This window comes from Leptonychotes weddellii, chromosome 5 (genome assembly GCF_054177405.1).
Source record: "Leptonychotes weddellii isolate Sample4059 chromosome 5, ASM5417740v2, whole genome shotgun sequence".
NCBI classification, from domain to species: domain Eukaryota; kingdom Metazoa; phylum Chordata; class Mammalia; order Carnivora; family Phocidae; genus Leptonychotes; species Leptonychotes weddellii.
The window spans coordinates 20957737-20974435 of record NC_138373.1 but is presented as its reverse complement, the minus strand read 5'-3'; the positions used below and the strand labels follow the sequence as shown (position 1 = coordinate 20974435).

Sequence of the window (16699 nt, the reverse complement as noted above, 5' to 3'; positions counted from 1 at the left end):
TGGCAGGGGCTGGGAAGAAAGGAGAAAGGGGAGTGACTGCTAATGAGTACCAGGGTTCTTTTTGGGGGTGATGAAACGTTCTGGAACTACAGAGTGGTAATGGTTGCACCCTGTAAACATGCTAAAAAGCACTGAATTGTGTACTTTAAACTCGTAAATTTTATGGTACATGAATTGTATGCTAATTAAAAAAATAGAAATAAATTTAATTATAGTCCTTGAAACTCCCCCAGGGAGTGAATGGAAGCACATGCTCCCCTCACTTTCTTTGCCATGAAGCACAGAAATGACCAAAGCAAGAACTGCAGAATGGGAAAATGCTTTATTTCAAGGAATTACAAAATGCAGTGAAATACAGGGGAAAGGGAGTATTACTATAGTCAGGTGAAACAGAAGAAATGGCCACCTAGTTTTGCTTTCCAACTACACACACAAATGGGGATCTCATTGTTTAAGGTAAGACACAATAAGCTCAAAACTATAGCTCACTAGGCACTGGGCTCCCTCATTTGATCTAGAAATTGCAAGACAGCTGGTAACAACATCCCTTGAGCTGTAGCTTCTACCTCAATGCAAAGTTCCTTCGTTTTATTTACCAGACGACCAGGAATCATACACTAGTTTGGCTGCAACCATGTCTTCCACCGCCATTCCTGGAATGGACAGAAATGTGGCTCACTTTTTGTCAGAACAACTTTTCCTGGAACAGTCCAGGCCCTGTGACTGGCAGTTTCCCAATACATGGTCTGTGCTGCTAATGCTCATGGGGGTAACATGGACTGATATCCAGAGGTGAGCTTAGGCTTGGAAGGTCTGTGATGGGAGAGGGTGAGGCAGGGAAAAGATGCTAAGTGAGCAATGCCCACCAAACACATTTTTTTAAGTGTCCTTCAAAGTTTAGTTCAGGGATCAGAAAACTTTCTGTAAAGGGCCAGATGGTAAATATTTAGGCTTTGCAGGCCCTATGGTCTCTTGCAATTAACTCTGCCATTGTACTGCAAAAGCAGTCCTACACGATAGGTAAACAAATGAGCCTGGCCACGTTCCAATAAAATTTTCTTTATGGACACTGAAGTTTGAATTTTATATAATTTTTATCTGTCATAAAATATTCTTTTTTTTCCCCCCAGTCATTTCATTAGAAACCATTCCTAGTTTGAAGGCAGGACAAAAAGAGGTGGTGGGCTTAGTACGGCCCACAGGCTATCATTTGTGGACCCTTGGTCTAGTCCAAACCATGCATCCTTCAGCAACCCCACCTGTCTTGTTTGGGATACATAACTTAACCTCAAGTGGGTATATGTTCTCAAAGGATAGGGGCTGATTTTTATTAATTTTCGTAGCCACCACTGCACCCAGTAGAGTCTGATACATAATAGGTGTTTAATATGCATCTGCTAGATGAAAAGATGTGCCAGTAAAACAATCCCCAAAGCAAGAAAACAAACATTGCTCACAAAGGGTAGAGCAGACCTGTAGTGTTGTCTCCTGAAGGGGTTGCTGACTTCTGATCTGCTCTGAACTCTGAAACTTTCTGTCACAACTGGATCAGTATAATGTCTTTGAACCAGGCGCTGGGTAAAGTTTATCCTGCTTTGGCCTGTCTCTCTGTGCATGAGAGATTTTTAAAATATTTAAAAGCCGGCAAGGCATGGATACTGACTGACTGACATGGATGCTAGGTGGCCAGAGCACTCTTAATGTTCTGCCAAGCATTAAAGCTTTGGGTGCTTGATCATAGGAAATAGGGAAGATCTTGAGAGCAGGGCAGAAGACATTTCTGAGGGGCTCAGGGAAGCAACTATTTATCAACCAGTTTGGGAGAATTTCAATATTTTAGGTGTGACAGCTGACTATCAGCTCGTTACCATGTGTGTCCATTTCCTTAGATCTGGTGGGGCTGAGGGGCAGACCCGCCACTGGGAGCCCGTCCTTGGTTGGGCTTCTGCCTGCACAACTCTGGTGGCAAGAGGGCTCCCATGGCAGCCCTTCTCAAATCAGCAAGTAGGAGGGTGGGGACGGACAGAAAAAAAGAGGTCTCAGGTTGTACTTTCTGCGTGGGTCTCTTCCAGTGGGTCTCCCTTCCATTTCCCTTAAGCTCCCTGTCTTGTAACAACTTTATCCCCCACCCCCACCTCTGAAGGATACCTTCTTCTGACTTTCACTTGTTTTATTATTATTTTTTTGGTTTTATTTAAATTCAAATTAGTTAACTACCTAGTATATTATTAACTTCAGGAGTAGAGTTTAGTGATTCATCAGTCTTATACAACACCCAGTGCTCATTATACCAGATGCCCTCCTTAATGCCCATCACCCAGTTACCCCATCCCCCCCCACCCCTCCAGCATCCCTCGGTTTGTTTCTTATGATTAAGAGTCTCTTATGGTTTGTCTCCCTCTCTGTTTTTAACCTTATTTGATTTTTCTGCCTTTCATTAAGTCTAAATGGTTTACTGCTGACACTTGCTATGTGCAAATCCTTTTACACACACATCACTGAATTCTCATAAACACTGGAGGTAACAGGCAGAAGAGACCGTGGCTTAGACAGGTGAGGTCCCTTGCCCAAGGATGCATGTCCAGGGAGTAGCAGAGAAGGAAAGCCAGCCCAGGACCACCCAGTTCCAGAGTTCACGGGCTTACCCACTATTCTAAGACATGTAAATAACTGACCCAAATGACGTTATTTCATGACTCAGCTATGGAGTCGGGTGACTCATTCCTCTTTCTGCCAATGGGCAAACCTGCCCTGTACTCTGGCTGGATGTATGTTCTGGGAGCTAGAGTCCTTACCCAAAGACTTGAACACTGTGGTCTTGTCACAGTGTGCTGGCTTCACTCCCTTCACCACTTCTCCCAGCTCAGCGAAGATCTCGGTCTGTGAAAAGAACACACACTGACCCAGGCCATGGAGCCCATGTCCACTCCAGCCAGCTTCTGAGGGAAGGCAGGGAGGGCACCCACAACTGGGTAAGGGAGAAACCTGACAAAAAGACCATGTGTAAACTGGCTACCCCATTTTGCATAGCATCTGCCTTTATGATACCATGAATATAGAGATACAAGTTTGTGGCCGGCGGAATGTCTAGCCAAGACAGTGTGTCAGTGAGAAAATCAGCCTGTTCTTATCTAAACACTCAATTTGGCAGCCCTCTTCTTGCTCCTATGCTCTGATTACAAAAGAATGAGGCCAGAAAGTGGACAACCCCAGTCCTATCTTGTTGGCCACATTGCAAAGGTATGCAGGCACTTATCTCCCAATCTTACTGCCTCATAGAACAGCTCAGTCTGACGGAAAAGTCCATCAAGCTGCTCTCTCCAGGCAAGGGGGACAGGAAAACACATGTCAATACCACAGTGGCCACATTACTTCAGAAGGGGATCAGAAAGGGTTGAGAGATGTTTTAGGAGCTGTCACCGCCCCCCCCCATGAGGTGGGGGTGACCGAGGTCTGGAGCAGTCCAATGGAAGGGGATGTTAATGAAACCCTGGGATCCCTGTGAGGCCAGCTGGGCAGCAGTCCGCTAGGAGGAGGCGCTCACCCCTGACAACAGGACATCTCCAGACTCTTTCAGGGCGGCCTCCTGGGAGTCCACATAAAGCACAGCCTGTTTCATCAGCTCGTCGTCCAGCTCTCTCCAGTCGGGTCTGCTGGCCCCAATGGCTAAGAGACAGCAGAACAGACCGTGAGCCCAGAAACAGCGTCAAGGGACACTACACATGCCAATGAATGGAAGACGGGTGGGGGGAAAGGAGGTGACCTAGGACACGGGAACATTCAGATTTGGGATGCCCCATTTCCCCATGCCAACCCCTTCCAATCAGCAAGAATGAACACTCATCAGTAAGAATGCCTGCCTTTTTTTTTTTTTTGCATTTCATATCACGATCTTTCTAAAAGATTTTGAGTCAACTTAACATTCATTTATTGGTTGTCTACTAGCCGTGGGATGTTTCACACATATTATTTATAGTCCTCACAAGTACGCTTCGTGTCTGAATCTCACTTAAAAGATGCACACACAGAGGTTCAAAGAAGTGAAGGTGCTTGCCATGGTTCTGTATCTGATAAGTGCACCTAATGGCTCAGAGGGAGCCCTGCCTTTCACGCCTCTTCCATTTATCTGGGGCAGCGACTTCTTTATAAGAACCCTGAAACAGAGACATCACCTACAGCTTATTCCTACCCCATGCTCCTCCATCTTCTGCCGATCTGCTTGCTCTTGAATCATTCTCATTCCTCACCCCCAACCATTTCTCTGTTAACTCATGACAAAAGAGCCCAGCGCCAGGGTCATGGAGAAGCCCTGATAAAGAGGAAACTGGCTCCATCCTGGCACCAAGATTTCACATCCTTTGCTGAGAGCCCAGGGCATAATGATGAATCCAAGGAATCATGCCTCCTGGCACATAAGATAAGGTGGAGGCTGCCACCAAATGCCTGCAGGGCCCAGAAGCTAATGGACAGGGGCAAAGCTGGTCAGAGGGACTGCATTGGAAATGGTGGAGACCTAAGTTCACAGAAGAAAGCAGGCCCTTGTCAAGAAAGCAATCATCCTTCAGCTCCGGCTAATTGTGGCCATGTGAGAATGCAGGGCTGCCGTTAGTCTCCCCTTCCTCCTTTTTTTTTTTTTTTAAAGAGAAGCAGGAAATCTATTTGCATGTGTTATTTCTCGATTTTTAGAGCACACTATGGTCCAAACAAAACACATCTGCTGGTTGGATCCAGCCATGGCCAGCTAGTCTTTGGAAACCGCTATGAAGCCTTACGCCAACATAAGGCAGCATTTATGTGCCTTCTCACACTGCATCCAGTTTTCTCTGCTTGTTCCTGCTCCTGCTGTTGTCCCTCACTCTAATTTTCAAAGAGAGGGGTGTAAAAATGTCCTTCTTGAAGGTCATTTGTGTGGGGAGTTCTATAGAACAAAAGCATGAACTAAATGAAGCTCGTAAATAAATCATAAGCTGGTGGGAAAAACCCTAGCTTCTCAAGCCACCTCTTCTCATTGCCCTTGTGTCTCCCCCCAAACCCTCGCTGCCCCAGTTCTTCTGAGCAGGGCGAGTTCTCAAAGGGTTGTGTGAGGCCACTTGGGCAGATGGAGGTGGGCCAGGCAGCAAAGGGAGGGGCCTGACTTAGACTGGGCCCTGGCCTTGCTTCAGGGGAGCTAGAATGGGTGAGGGTCAGACCCTGGCTGGGTAAGGGGGGCTGCGGGGGCAGGATGAGGGAAATGCGAGCGAGGGTGGAATTGGGCCTATGTCTTAGCCAAGTTGCAAAGTAAGTAAAATCTGTTGTTGGTGTTTCCCTGTCAGCCGCACTGGTAACATACTTTCCTGAAGTATATTTGATGCCTCTGTAAACACATAAACCAATTTTGTCTTTAGGCTAGGGAAACAGAAGAGACGCCTTGACTCACAATCAAGGCAGCCCTTCCTGGAGATTCACAGTGTGAGAGATTCCCTGTTGTTGGCTTTGAAGATGGAGCATCCACATTACAAGGAACGTGGGCGGCCTCTGGGAGCTGAGAACCACCCCCAGGAAACAGGCACTCTTATCCTACAATGTAAAGAATCTGCCACAACCACCCAAGCCCGGAAGAGGTTCTCTGGGCTCTAGATGAGACCGAAGCACGGACAACACCTTGATTTCCCTCTTGTGTGAGCAGAGGACCCAGCTGAACCCTTCCCAGACTCCCCAAACCACAGAAACTGCAAAATAATAAATACGTGCTGCTTTAGGCTGGAAAAAAATAAAATCAAGTCTGTCTTGCTGAAGATTCAGCTCTTGTCTGTTTCACCAAGAACTGGTTTCTCGTGATTCCCGATGACCTTCCACAATGGTGTTACTGTCCATAAAGCCAGAACTGACCCATCTCTTGCCTACTTACCCCCTGGACCCACATCATAACACCAGTTCCACACGGGCTGAGACTGTCACTTCATTTTGGCCCATTCCAGGGATGTGCCACACTTTTGTCTCCTCCACAGAACTTAATCTTTAGCTGGAACCATCAGTTCATCTATTTGTTTACCTGTTACCTATTTCCCCTCCCTAGAATGTAAGTACCAGGAAAGCAATGACCTTGAGTGCTGGCTTATTTTGGTCTGCCCAGCACCTAGAACAGTGCCTGGCACATGGTAGGAATTCAGTACACGTTTGTGATTAGATGCATAATCATGACACTTGGCTCCTGCCGGCTCATCTGCCAGTGTGTACAGAATTCTTAGCTTTTGAGATCATATCATATGCTTGTCACTAAAACATAGGGTACCAATAACATGTTTAAATCCCTAGTATTTGCCTCCCTACGCACCAGATTCCAGTCTTCTTACTGTAAGATAATATAGAACATAATTTAAGAGCTTGGGCTCTGAGGGTAAGATCGGCCCAGTTCAAATCCCAGCTCGACCACTAAGAACCTCTGACTTTGGGCAAGTTACTGAATCTCTCCATGCCTTGGTTTGCCCACCTATAAAATGAGGGTCATGATAATAATAGCTCCTACCTCATAAGGTTGTTGTAAGGACTGAATGATAGAATACAAATAAAGAATTTAGAACAGCACCTGCAATGGTAAGTATTTAATATAGACCAGTTCTTGCTGTAAACTCCAGAGCCACTTGAGAATCTTCAGAAGCCCCAGGAACTCTTATGTTTGGATTCCCACCCATCCGAGCACACATACTAAAGAGCATCCACAAGTCACATTGAATATCTTTTGTGCCGTAATTAAAAAACTTTTTTTTTGGCGAGGGGGGTTAATTCTAAGTATTGTTAAGAAAGAGTGAATCATTGGGCGCCTGGGTGGCTCAGTTGGTTAAGCGACTGCCTTCGGCTCAGGTCATGATCCTGGAGTCCCTGGATCGAGTCCCGCATCGGGCTCCCTGCTCGGCAGGGAGTCTGCTTCTCCCTCAGACCCTCCCCCCTCTCATGTGCTCTCTGTCTCATTCTCTCTCTCTCAAATAAAAAAAAAAAAAAAGAAAGAATGAATGAATCATTTGGCTTTTGTGATTTAAATTTCGTTACATTTAAGAACTTATCTGTGACTGACCACTTGCCATAATGTTACATTTTATAGAGATTTAATTAAATTTATTACAGGTTTCAGGTTTGTGACTTTTGTTTCATATTTTTGAGTGAATATTGTTTTTCAGGGCTCACATGTTTCTGAGGACCTTAAAAAGTTTGGTCATTTTGCATGGGTAAAATAGCCCTGCAGATGCACCCACTTGGTCCAGCCTAGGGACAACTCTGGCCACCACCTACCAATGCTCATGGAGCCACTCTACTTACCATTGATGTGAGCCCCTGGCTTCACCCATTCACCAAACAAGATGGGCTCTGTTGCCATGGTGACTGTGATGATCACATCTGCCCCTGTCACAGCCTCCTGGACCGATGAACACACCTGTACCTCTCCTTGAACCGTGTCCGCAAACTTCTCTGCATTTTCTTTGGTGCGGTTCCATATCCTCACCTTCATTGGGGGGTAACAAGAGGGACATTGGTGCCATGATTGTTTGGCTGTTTAAGTTTCATCAAGCCCAGGGGTACCAGGGGAAAGTTGAGCCTCTCTAGGGTAAGGGCTCTGGTTATTTAAATCATCTCCTATGGAGAAAGAACATTTGATCAAGGGCACAGCATTAATCGGGGCAGACACCCGACCAAATATTTGAAAATGACCTTTCTCTACTCCTTTCTCCTTGCAAGAAGCGGGGGCAGTTTTTCAGTTCTAGCCAGGGATACCCAGCCTCCATAGCTTAATAGCTACTACATAACTTATAAATTAGCAGGGCAAGTTCTGGAGCTCGATAGGTTTGGAATCAATCCTCACTCTGTCACGTACTGCTCACTGCTGAAATGACTTAACCTCACGCAGCCTGTTTTCATGTCTACGAAACGTACATGGTAACTGGGCACAGTCAGCATCAAGCTCTCACTTTGTGTTCGAGACTCTGTAAAGGAGTCCTAGCAGATGTGGGATTCTATGGCAGCGCTGTGCATGGAATAACCTGATCTCTGAAGGGTATGTAGGGGGTTGAAGATCAGAAGGGTTTGAGGAGTGAATAGTGCAGGGGATGAAAAAGTCAAAAGTAGTAGCTACAGTTAGAATCCTGGCCGATGCTGGTGGGAGCCGGGTCATTAGCCTCACCAGGAGGTGGGGACTTGCTAGCTTGCTTAGCAGACTTCCATGTGTGGAGTGGGGGTTGTCAACCCTCAACGGAAAACAAGGCCTAAAGAATCTCTCATAAGGAAACATAAGAAATACAGAAGTAAATGTTATGCCTAAGTTCATCAACCAAGGTAAAAGACAATACAGTATGCCCTATCAAAGGAGAATGGTTACCCAGAGCACCCTTCTTGATAAAAAATTATGCAAATAGATACAAAAAATGGGCAATCTGAAAAGTGATGGTGTTAGAATATCTCATGAAAAGACAGGATAGACAACTCGGTGTATCTCACATGATGGAAACCACTTGATGAAAAGCTAATGAGAGGACTGGAAAGTGTTAACTGCTTATCTTTGAAAACAGATAAAAGGCATTTTTCTTTGTTCTTCCTTATAGTCTATATTTGCCAATGCAGAGGTATTATTTTTATCATTAAAAGGTCATATTTTAAGGGGTGCCTGGGTGGCTCAGTCCGTTTAGCCGCCAACTCTTGATTTCGGCTCAGGTCATGATCTCAGGGTTGTGGGATTGAGCCCTGTGTGGGGAAATCCTTGCTCAGGGGGGAGTCTGCTTGAGATTCTCTCTCTCTCCCTCTCCCTTTGCCCCTCCCTCCCCCATGTTCTCTCTCTCTCTCAAATGAGTAAATCTTTTTTTTTTTTAAATGTCATATTGGGGCGCCTGGGTGGCTCAGTCGTTAAGCATCTGCCTTCGGCTCAGGTCATGATCCCAGGGTCCTGGGATCGAGTCCCACATCGGGCTCCTTGCTCAGCGGGGAGCCTGCTTCTCCCTCTGCCGCTCCCTACCACTCTGCCTACTTGTGATTCCTCTCTCTCTCTCTCTCTCTCTGTGTCAAATAAATAAATAAAATCTTTAAAAAAAAAAAAAAAAGCATCTGCCTTTGGCTCAGGTCCTGATCCCAGGATTTTGGGATGGAGCCCTATGTGGGGATCCTTGCTCAGAGGGGAGTCTGCTTCTCCCTCTTCATCTGCCCCTTCTCCCACTTGTGCTCTCTCTCTCTCAAATAACTAAAATCTTAAAAAAAAATAAAAAATAAAAAATAAAAAATATCATATTTTAAATCTGCCCTATCCCTCTCACACACGTACAAAAATAAAAGTAGCATCAAACGTTCCCATAAGAAGTGGGAGGCATGACTGGGGAAAAGTGGACCAACATCTGGGCTGTGGAAGCAGGGTGCTGTGGTCTCTTGCCCTCTAGGCCTCATTCTCAGTTTGTGGGTTGATACCCATGAATACCTAAAGACTCCCAGATTCTCCTCAGAGAAGCACAGAGAGGGACCGAAAGGAAAACTGAATGTATATAATGGATATAATATAATCCTTTAACTGCATGAGCTTGCTGTATCCTCTGGCATACCCTAGGAATGGAGAAACTGGAGACAGGTGATTCAGGTCTCTTCGCCTCCAACGGGACTTCCGGGCAAGTCATTAAAAGAGTGGTCTAGATCAGACTCTTGACTTAACTATTTCAGAATAGCCCGAGTCGCACTGAAGGACAGGAGATAAAGGCCCCGACTGCTCCCTCCCCTCTTCTCCCCCAACCTTCCTTGGACTTACCTCCTTAAAGGAGAACTGCTCTGTGAAGACCTCATAGTGGCTGTAGGCCTGGACCCCAGCCCCAAGGATGCACAACACCTCACTGCTGGGTGGTTTCAAAAACTATTGGAGAGAAGTGAGGTGGCGAAGGTCAAGGGAGAAACAATGGCCAGGTGAAGGACAGATACAGTTTGAATATCAGGAGCCTTCCGCCCTATCTCCAGCTCCCTCACTGTCTCTTGGGCAATGAAGGAGATGGCATTTTGTGTTTCAATTTTCCCTCTATGGAGTGTGTAAAGGAGGAAGGAGCCTTCACTGAGCATCTCATATATGCCAATGCTTCACCCTCATGATCACATTTAGAGCAGCCAATGACCCTGTGAGCTAGGCACTCCGACATTTATCCTCTTCCTCCAGATGAAGAAATTGGGGTCCAGAGAGGTTAAGTAACTTGCTCAGAGTCCTACAACTATGAAATTGGCACCTTGGGGCTCCAAACCATATCTCTCATTCTCCAAAGCCCACATTCTTTCTCCTGTGCCGTCCCATCTTGGGGGCATGGGAAGCCCCACCCACTTCTCAGAACCCTGAGTTACTTCGAAGAGCTACCTAGACTCCATGGGCCCTTGTGACTCAAGGTTATCAGCTGTATTTTTCTGAGCCCACTGCTGACCCTTTCTCAGCCTCCATCTTCCTGTAGAGAGGAATGTAGAGTTGGCATTTGTGGGGCTTGCTGAGGACGTATGTGTGTCTGTGTTTGGGAGTGGGGTTTATGATCAACTCCTATCAAGTGTCGCCTCTCCAGTGAAGTCATTCTGACCTCCCTGGGACAAGTCGCCACTTGACAGCGCTTATTTGTTTACAGATTCATTTTCTTGTCCTGGTCTGTGAGCCCATGAGGACAGAGAGAGTCTCATGTGCGCAGATTTGGCACATATCTACTATTACGTATAAGAAATAAAGTGAGGTTCCTAAACCTCAGCACAACTGACATTTGGGCTGGATAATTCTTTGTTGGCCAGGGTGGGTGGGTGGGTCGTCCTGTGCATTACAGGATGTTTAGCAGCATCCCTGGACTCTATCCATTAGATGCAGCATCCCCTCCCTCCCCTAGTTGTGACAACCAAAAATGTCTCCCATGCCTAAATGTCCTTGGGGCAGGAGGCAAAGTCATTCTGCATTGAGAACCACTGGTATAGAGAATATCACTTGCCCCTCAAGCCATCCATATTAAATAAGACCCTCTTTTGCCCTTTCTCTATTTCATTTAGTAAAATTTGAGTTCCTTGGGCCTACTCTTTCTTACAATGTTAATTACAGCATTTCTGGAATGTAATCTTAGAAGTGAAGGTCTCTTGAATTATTAATTACTAGCAAAACGGAGTCTCAGAAATATGAGCAGATGTTCATCTCACCTTTAGCTGCAGAAGGGGAGATACCATTTTGTGCCATAAAGTATCGTTTAAAGTTATCTGACTTGAAAAGTTTTCAGAACTACAGTATCCACACAACTCTCAATCTTAACGCTCTTATGCAACAAGGAGAATTAGATGATTTTTTTCCTTAACTAAATCAATTTGTTTTTCTGTTCTCAGTTAATATGAATCTATTCTTAGAAGTATAAGCGGGTTCCAGAAATTGTTGCAGTGTCCTGTAAAAGTAACCTTCAGCTTCTGAAACTAAATCCCTAACTCTGATTGGTTGTCTTGATCATTTATTGCCTCGGGAATAAGGTTACCATTGACATCCCTTTCTCTAAATAGTGTAACATTTATAAGATTTATTTAAAAAATAACAGCACCAGTGGCACTTCATTCTTTTCCCATTGCAGATAATTAAAAACATGTATATGAATCTGCTAGGTTTCTTACGGTAAAGTTTGAAAGTGTGTTTTTCATCTGCATTTGCTAATGAATAGCACTGCATCAGTCTCTCCTTGCCATCTCTCCAGCTCCCTCTCAGGCCATGCTCCCCTGCTCCCCTGCATTTCCTGTCCTTCAGCCTCTCATCTTCTTTGCAGATTCCCAAGCACATGTGCTTCCATCAACCACAGGGCCTTTGGACAGGTTCTTTCCTCCTCACAGAATACTTTCCTTTCTGTCCCGCACAAGTAATTCCTACTAACCTTCAAATTTCTGCTCAGATATCCTTTACACAGGAAAAGCCTTCCCAAATCCCACAGACCCCCGGCTATACACTCTCATGGCACTTCATCTCTTGCATTCAATCTATTTGTCAGTGTTGTGGTTTCACATTTATTGGTATGATCTTTGGGTTAATATCTGTTTCCCCAAGTAGACTCTGTGTTCCATGACGGCAGGTACTGTTATCTGGTTTTGCTCACCATTCTATGCCCCAGGCTGGGCACTGGGCCTGGCCCCTGGTGGGCACTCAAATATTTGTTGAATAAATGCACGCCAGGGATAAACCCTGATACATACTGTCACCTTGAGAAAGCATGTCAGAGTCCTCAACCCAGGTTATGTGCAACCCAAATGCAAAGAAGTTACAGTGACTGCCAGGCCCGAAAACTTCCTATACGTCTCATCTTCCTCCCTGAAGCGCTAAATGAAAGAGAAGTGGTAGAAAAGAAAACGTTCTCTGTTCCAGGGCAAAAAAGTATAATAGACCCTTTGTTCCTTATGGAAGTAACCCATCTGCATCCCTGGGCATAAAGCTGTGACATTTCAGCCTAAGCTCTGAAGCATCAACTCAGTGATTCTCAACTCTTGTGGGAGTGCAGATTTTTATCAATGCAAAAAAGTACAGTGTAACTGGATGCTATAAGAGTTTGGTTTCCACAGGGCGCCCGGGTGGCTCAGTTGATTAAGCATCTGCCCTTGGCTCAGGTCATGATCCTGGAGTCCCCGGATTGAGCCTGGCTTTGGGCTCCCTGCTCAGTGGGAAGCCTGTTTCCCCCTCCCCCCACCCTGCACCTTACCTCGCTCATGCTCTCTCTCTCTCAAATAAATATATTTTAAAAAATCTTAAAAAAAAAAAAAAGAGTTTGATTTCCAAACCTGGTTGATCATCAGAATTAACCAGAGACTATTGAAAAAAATAACTAGTGTCTTGGGCCTCCCCCCTCAGTGATTTCAGATCCGTGGTTTGGGGATCTGAATTTTTAAAAATATTCTCCAGGTGACGTGCTGCCACGCTTGGGATGAAAACCACAGACCTGGGCCAAGAAGACCAGGCGGCCTCGGAAGACCCCGCAGCTACGTGACTTTGGGGAAGCACTAGCCTCCATCTCCTCCCACATCAAATGAGGTCAATAATGCTTTCTTTGCCTTCCTCACAGAAACCCAAAGACATGTCAAGACAATGGGTTGGAAATTATTTTGACAAGACCTTTACAAACAAACGTAAGGCAGTACGGTACCAGTGAACATATATACATCAAGGAGTCCTTTGATCATTTCAGTCTGAGTTGGGTCTGGACATAATTCAAAAAACCAGTTCGTCCAGCTGTGTACTGTAGTCTGCCCCCTTTCTACATGGTTACCAGATTAACCCTCACATTCTTCCCTCCCCATCCTGTGTTTAGAAGATCTTAACACTCTCACGATCTGAACACCTGGTCTTTGCTGCTGCTCCCCACGTCCCACACTTCCTTTATGCTCAGGCGTCATAAACCAGCGTCAGCAGACCTTGGACTTCTCCATTTCATGTGAAGACACCCGGTTTTCCAAGCCTCCTCTTCTTAACCCTAACCTCTAAAAATACTGTTTTTCTTGTAGGATGCCCTGACACTGCTTAGGAACCTCATCACCCCCTTCTCTTGCTTTCTCTTCCGCCTGGAGAGTGTCCCCCTCCCCTCTTCACTCACTCTATTCCTTCAGTCTTTTCTCAAATGTCACCTTCTGGGTGGGTGAGGTTCTCCCTGAATAATTTGGGATGTCAGCCCTCCCCAATATTCTCGATTCTGCTTTATTTTCATCCAGCACACTGTTTTCTGCTGGTAGTGGGTTGTTTTTTTTTTTTAAAGCAAATCCTAGTATATTATTAAATTCAAAAGGGATTTGTTGTTGGTTAATTATTTTCTTGGCAAATCAAACTTTTCATGTTGTTTATTGTCTCACCTCCCGTGTCTGTTTTGTACACTGCCATATCCCTGATGTTTAGAACAGGGCCCGACACGTGCTAGGATCTCAAGCAGTACTAGCTCAATGAATACATGAGTTTGCTCAGATCTCTTCAGCTCCCCCTCGGCTTCTTGGCTTTGGCCTCTGGGGCAACCACACTGTGTACCACAGTGTAGTACGGGGGCCACAAAGCAGTCCTGGGAGTCATAGACATCAAATTTTAAATTCTTGCTCTGCCACTTAGTAGCTGTGTGATCTTGGGCAACTCACCTAACCTCTCTGAGCCACATTCGCTAAACCTGGCAAATGGAGATAATCATATCTACTTTGCAAGGTTGATGTGAAGATCGGGACTATTTTATGTAGGGTACCTAGAGTCTAGTAGTGCTCATTAAATGGTAGCTAATAATTTCATGAATCACTGTGCTCACCTGACATCCCATATTTGCCATATGGAGTTCCAGCTATGTCCAAAGGAACACCGAAATAAGTTCCTCACATCTCCCTTAGGCTTTCGAGCTGGAGACACCCAATCCTACTCTCCAGCAAACCTTCACAGTACAGCCTGGCACTAGTCTTACCTTGGTGGCGATGGCAGAAACCGCGGCTGTTCTCTTTGCAGTTATGACATTTCCATCCATGACCTTGGAGGAAAAGAGAGACAGTGAGCAAGGGGCACTCCTAACCACTACTGAAGTCTAATGTATACAGCCAGGTTCCCTGGGGAGCCTGAAATTCAGGGGAGGAGGATTTAAAGATCCAGAGGAGGTTTGGGTGGAATGAAGGGGATTGTCCCTGATAACAACTCAACTGCCTGGTCTCAGAGCCAGCTTGCAGGGTAGAGGGCACAGAGCACATGAGTAAAGAGTACAACTTCCATAGTTAGTCAGGTCTAGCAGTGGTTCCCTGGGCCTTTCACAAACCAGCTGTGTGACCTCAACAGAAATTGGGAGGGGGGTGTGTGTGAATTAAAACTCCCATAGAGGAATGTTGTCATAACTGAGATCAATTTCTCTTCCTTGGCACATGGTAAGTGCTCAGTAAGTGGCAGTTAGAAAGGTAGTAGACATAGTCTCCAGAGAGCATGGACTTATGCTGAGTAGGTCTGAAATCCAGCCGTGCCACTTATTAGTTATGTAAACCTGGGTAAAATGGGCATCGTTACTCTATGACTCAGTTTCCTCATCTATAAAATGGGGGCAGATTCTACTACTTACCTGACAGAGTGGTTCTAAGTATTAGGAGAGTTAATACATGTAAAGTGTTCAGAACCACGCCTGACACAAAGTGCTTCCTAAATGGCCTACTGCTCTATTTTGATACTATCATTAAATGTTAAAACAGGTTACTGTGTATCTCTCAGGGAAGACTCCCAGGGATTACAGGACACTCCTTTTCTTCCACATTATAGAGATTCACTAAATAAATGTTTCCTTGGCTACTGAGTTTGATCAAACTGTATATTGGAGTAACCAGTGCAGGACAAGAGCATCTACAAGAATGATGAGATTACTACTTCCACACTGTCTGTCACACACTTGAAGCAGCAGTGGGCTCTGGGGCTGGATTATGCATCTTCAGGCAGTCCTAGAAACAGATACATGGTCACAGATAACCTTCGCCATTGCTGGTATCCAGAGACATCACATCACTCAGACAGAGGCACATGCGGTCACAATCAAAACTCCACCCAGCTCTCTCAGAGAACTAACTTCTGAGGCTAGCTCTGGGCCCAGGGGCCCCATTTCACCCCAGGGCAGGGAGTTTGCTCACCGCCAGAAGGGAGCCATTGCTGGGCTCAAAGAGCAGCACAGTGGCCTGGTGGGAGGGGACCGTGGAGGCGGTGCTGTGGCCCTCGTAGAAGGTGACCAACTTGGTGGTCAGGGCGTCCTCTGCAGCACTGTAGGCCGGCATGACCCCCAGGAAACTACAAGGAGAGAGGGAGTAGCTTCAACTCCTTCCTACCAATACTGGGGTGTCCTGTCAAGTCCCCATATACCTTCCTTTCTCTTTCCTCTGTCACTGCCCTACTGTCCTCCCTCCCCCCATTCCCCTGCCCTTCCTTTAGACAGTATGCAGAGTAGGTTCAAGAATCTGGCTCTGGATGAGAAAAACCATCCTAGTTCTGCCACTAACTAGCTATGTCACCTTGGGTAAGTCACTTAACCTCTCTGAGTCTCAATTGTCCCCATCAGTAAAACGACTGCATCAGAACCTACCTATTCTGGAGAATGTGTTGAATTAAACAAGATAAATCCCTGTAAAGCGTCCACTTGACGCAGTGGCTAACGCAAATATTAGGTGGCAGCTGTAACCAACAATGATTAGGCAAGCCCTCTCTTCCTTTCTCCCGCCGCTTCCCTTCGCATGCCTCCCGTTCCATCTTTCCAGTTTCTCCAGCCCCTAGCCCCGGCCTTCCTCACTCACCCCCTGTGCTTGGCCACGGGCACCACGGTGCGCACCGGCTGCATGACCCCTCCGTCGGGGCCGCTGGAGAAGTTGGCCAGAGCCGCCTCCAGCGGCGGGATGAGGAGGCTGGAGCTGCGAAGGTGCTCCTGCACCTCGGCTGCGCTCAGGAACGCTGGCGCCCGGCTCATCTCGCCACCGACCTTCTAATTTCAGCTAGGGCACAGCGCTCCGAGTTGCCGGGGCTGCGCCCTATATGAGCGCGCCGCGCCGCGGAGCCGCCTACTGGTCACCGCCCAGCTTCGGGGGCGGAGCAACGCTGGTCTCCGCCAACCGCGCCCCCCCCCGTCCCCCCACCGGCCTCGGTAGGTAGAGCTGGGTCCCCCCTCCAGCTACGGATTCCCCAGAATCGCGGTGCAGGCGGTGGGTTGGGAGTTAGTATTCTTGGGTCCACTTTCAGAATTCCTATAATTAGCTG

At 46.4% G+C, this 16699-nt stretch overlaps 1 protein-coding gene across 2 annotated transcripts; it reads right to left on the bottom strand.

The window, feature by feature from the left end:
- Positions 1-303: 303 nt before the first annotated feature.
- On the bottom strand, positions 304-16489 carry CRYM (crystallin mu). 2 transcript variants are annotated; one of them, XM_006738320.3, is made up of 8 exons: positions 16243-16487; positions 15589-15742; positions 14397-14459; positions 9752-9853; positions 7294-7477; positions 3545-3666; positions 2796-2880; positions 304-653 (listed from the first exon to the last, which is right to left on the bottom strand). In XM_006738320.3, the coding sequence occupies exons 1-8, from the start codon at positions 16410-16412 to the stop codon at positions 589-591; spliced, it is 945 nt and encodes a 314-aa protein (XP_006738383.1). In that variant the 5' UTR covers positions 16413-16487; the 3' UTR covers positions 304-588. The 2 variants fall into 2 exon arrangements, with proteins under 2 accessions (XP_006738383.1, XP_030889435.1); XM_031033575.2 differs by lacking the exon at positions 9752-9853 and having other exon boundaries at positions 16243-16489.
- Between the last annotated feature and the right edge of the window lie 210 nt (positions 16490-16699).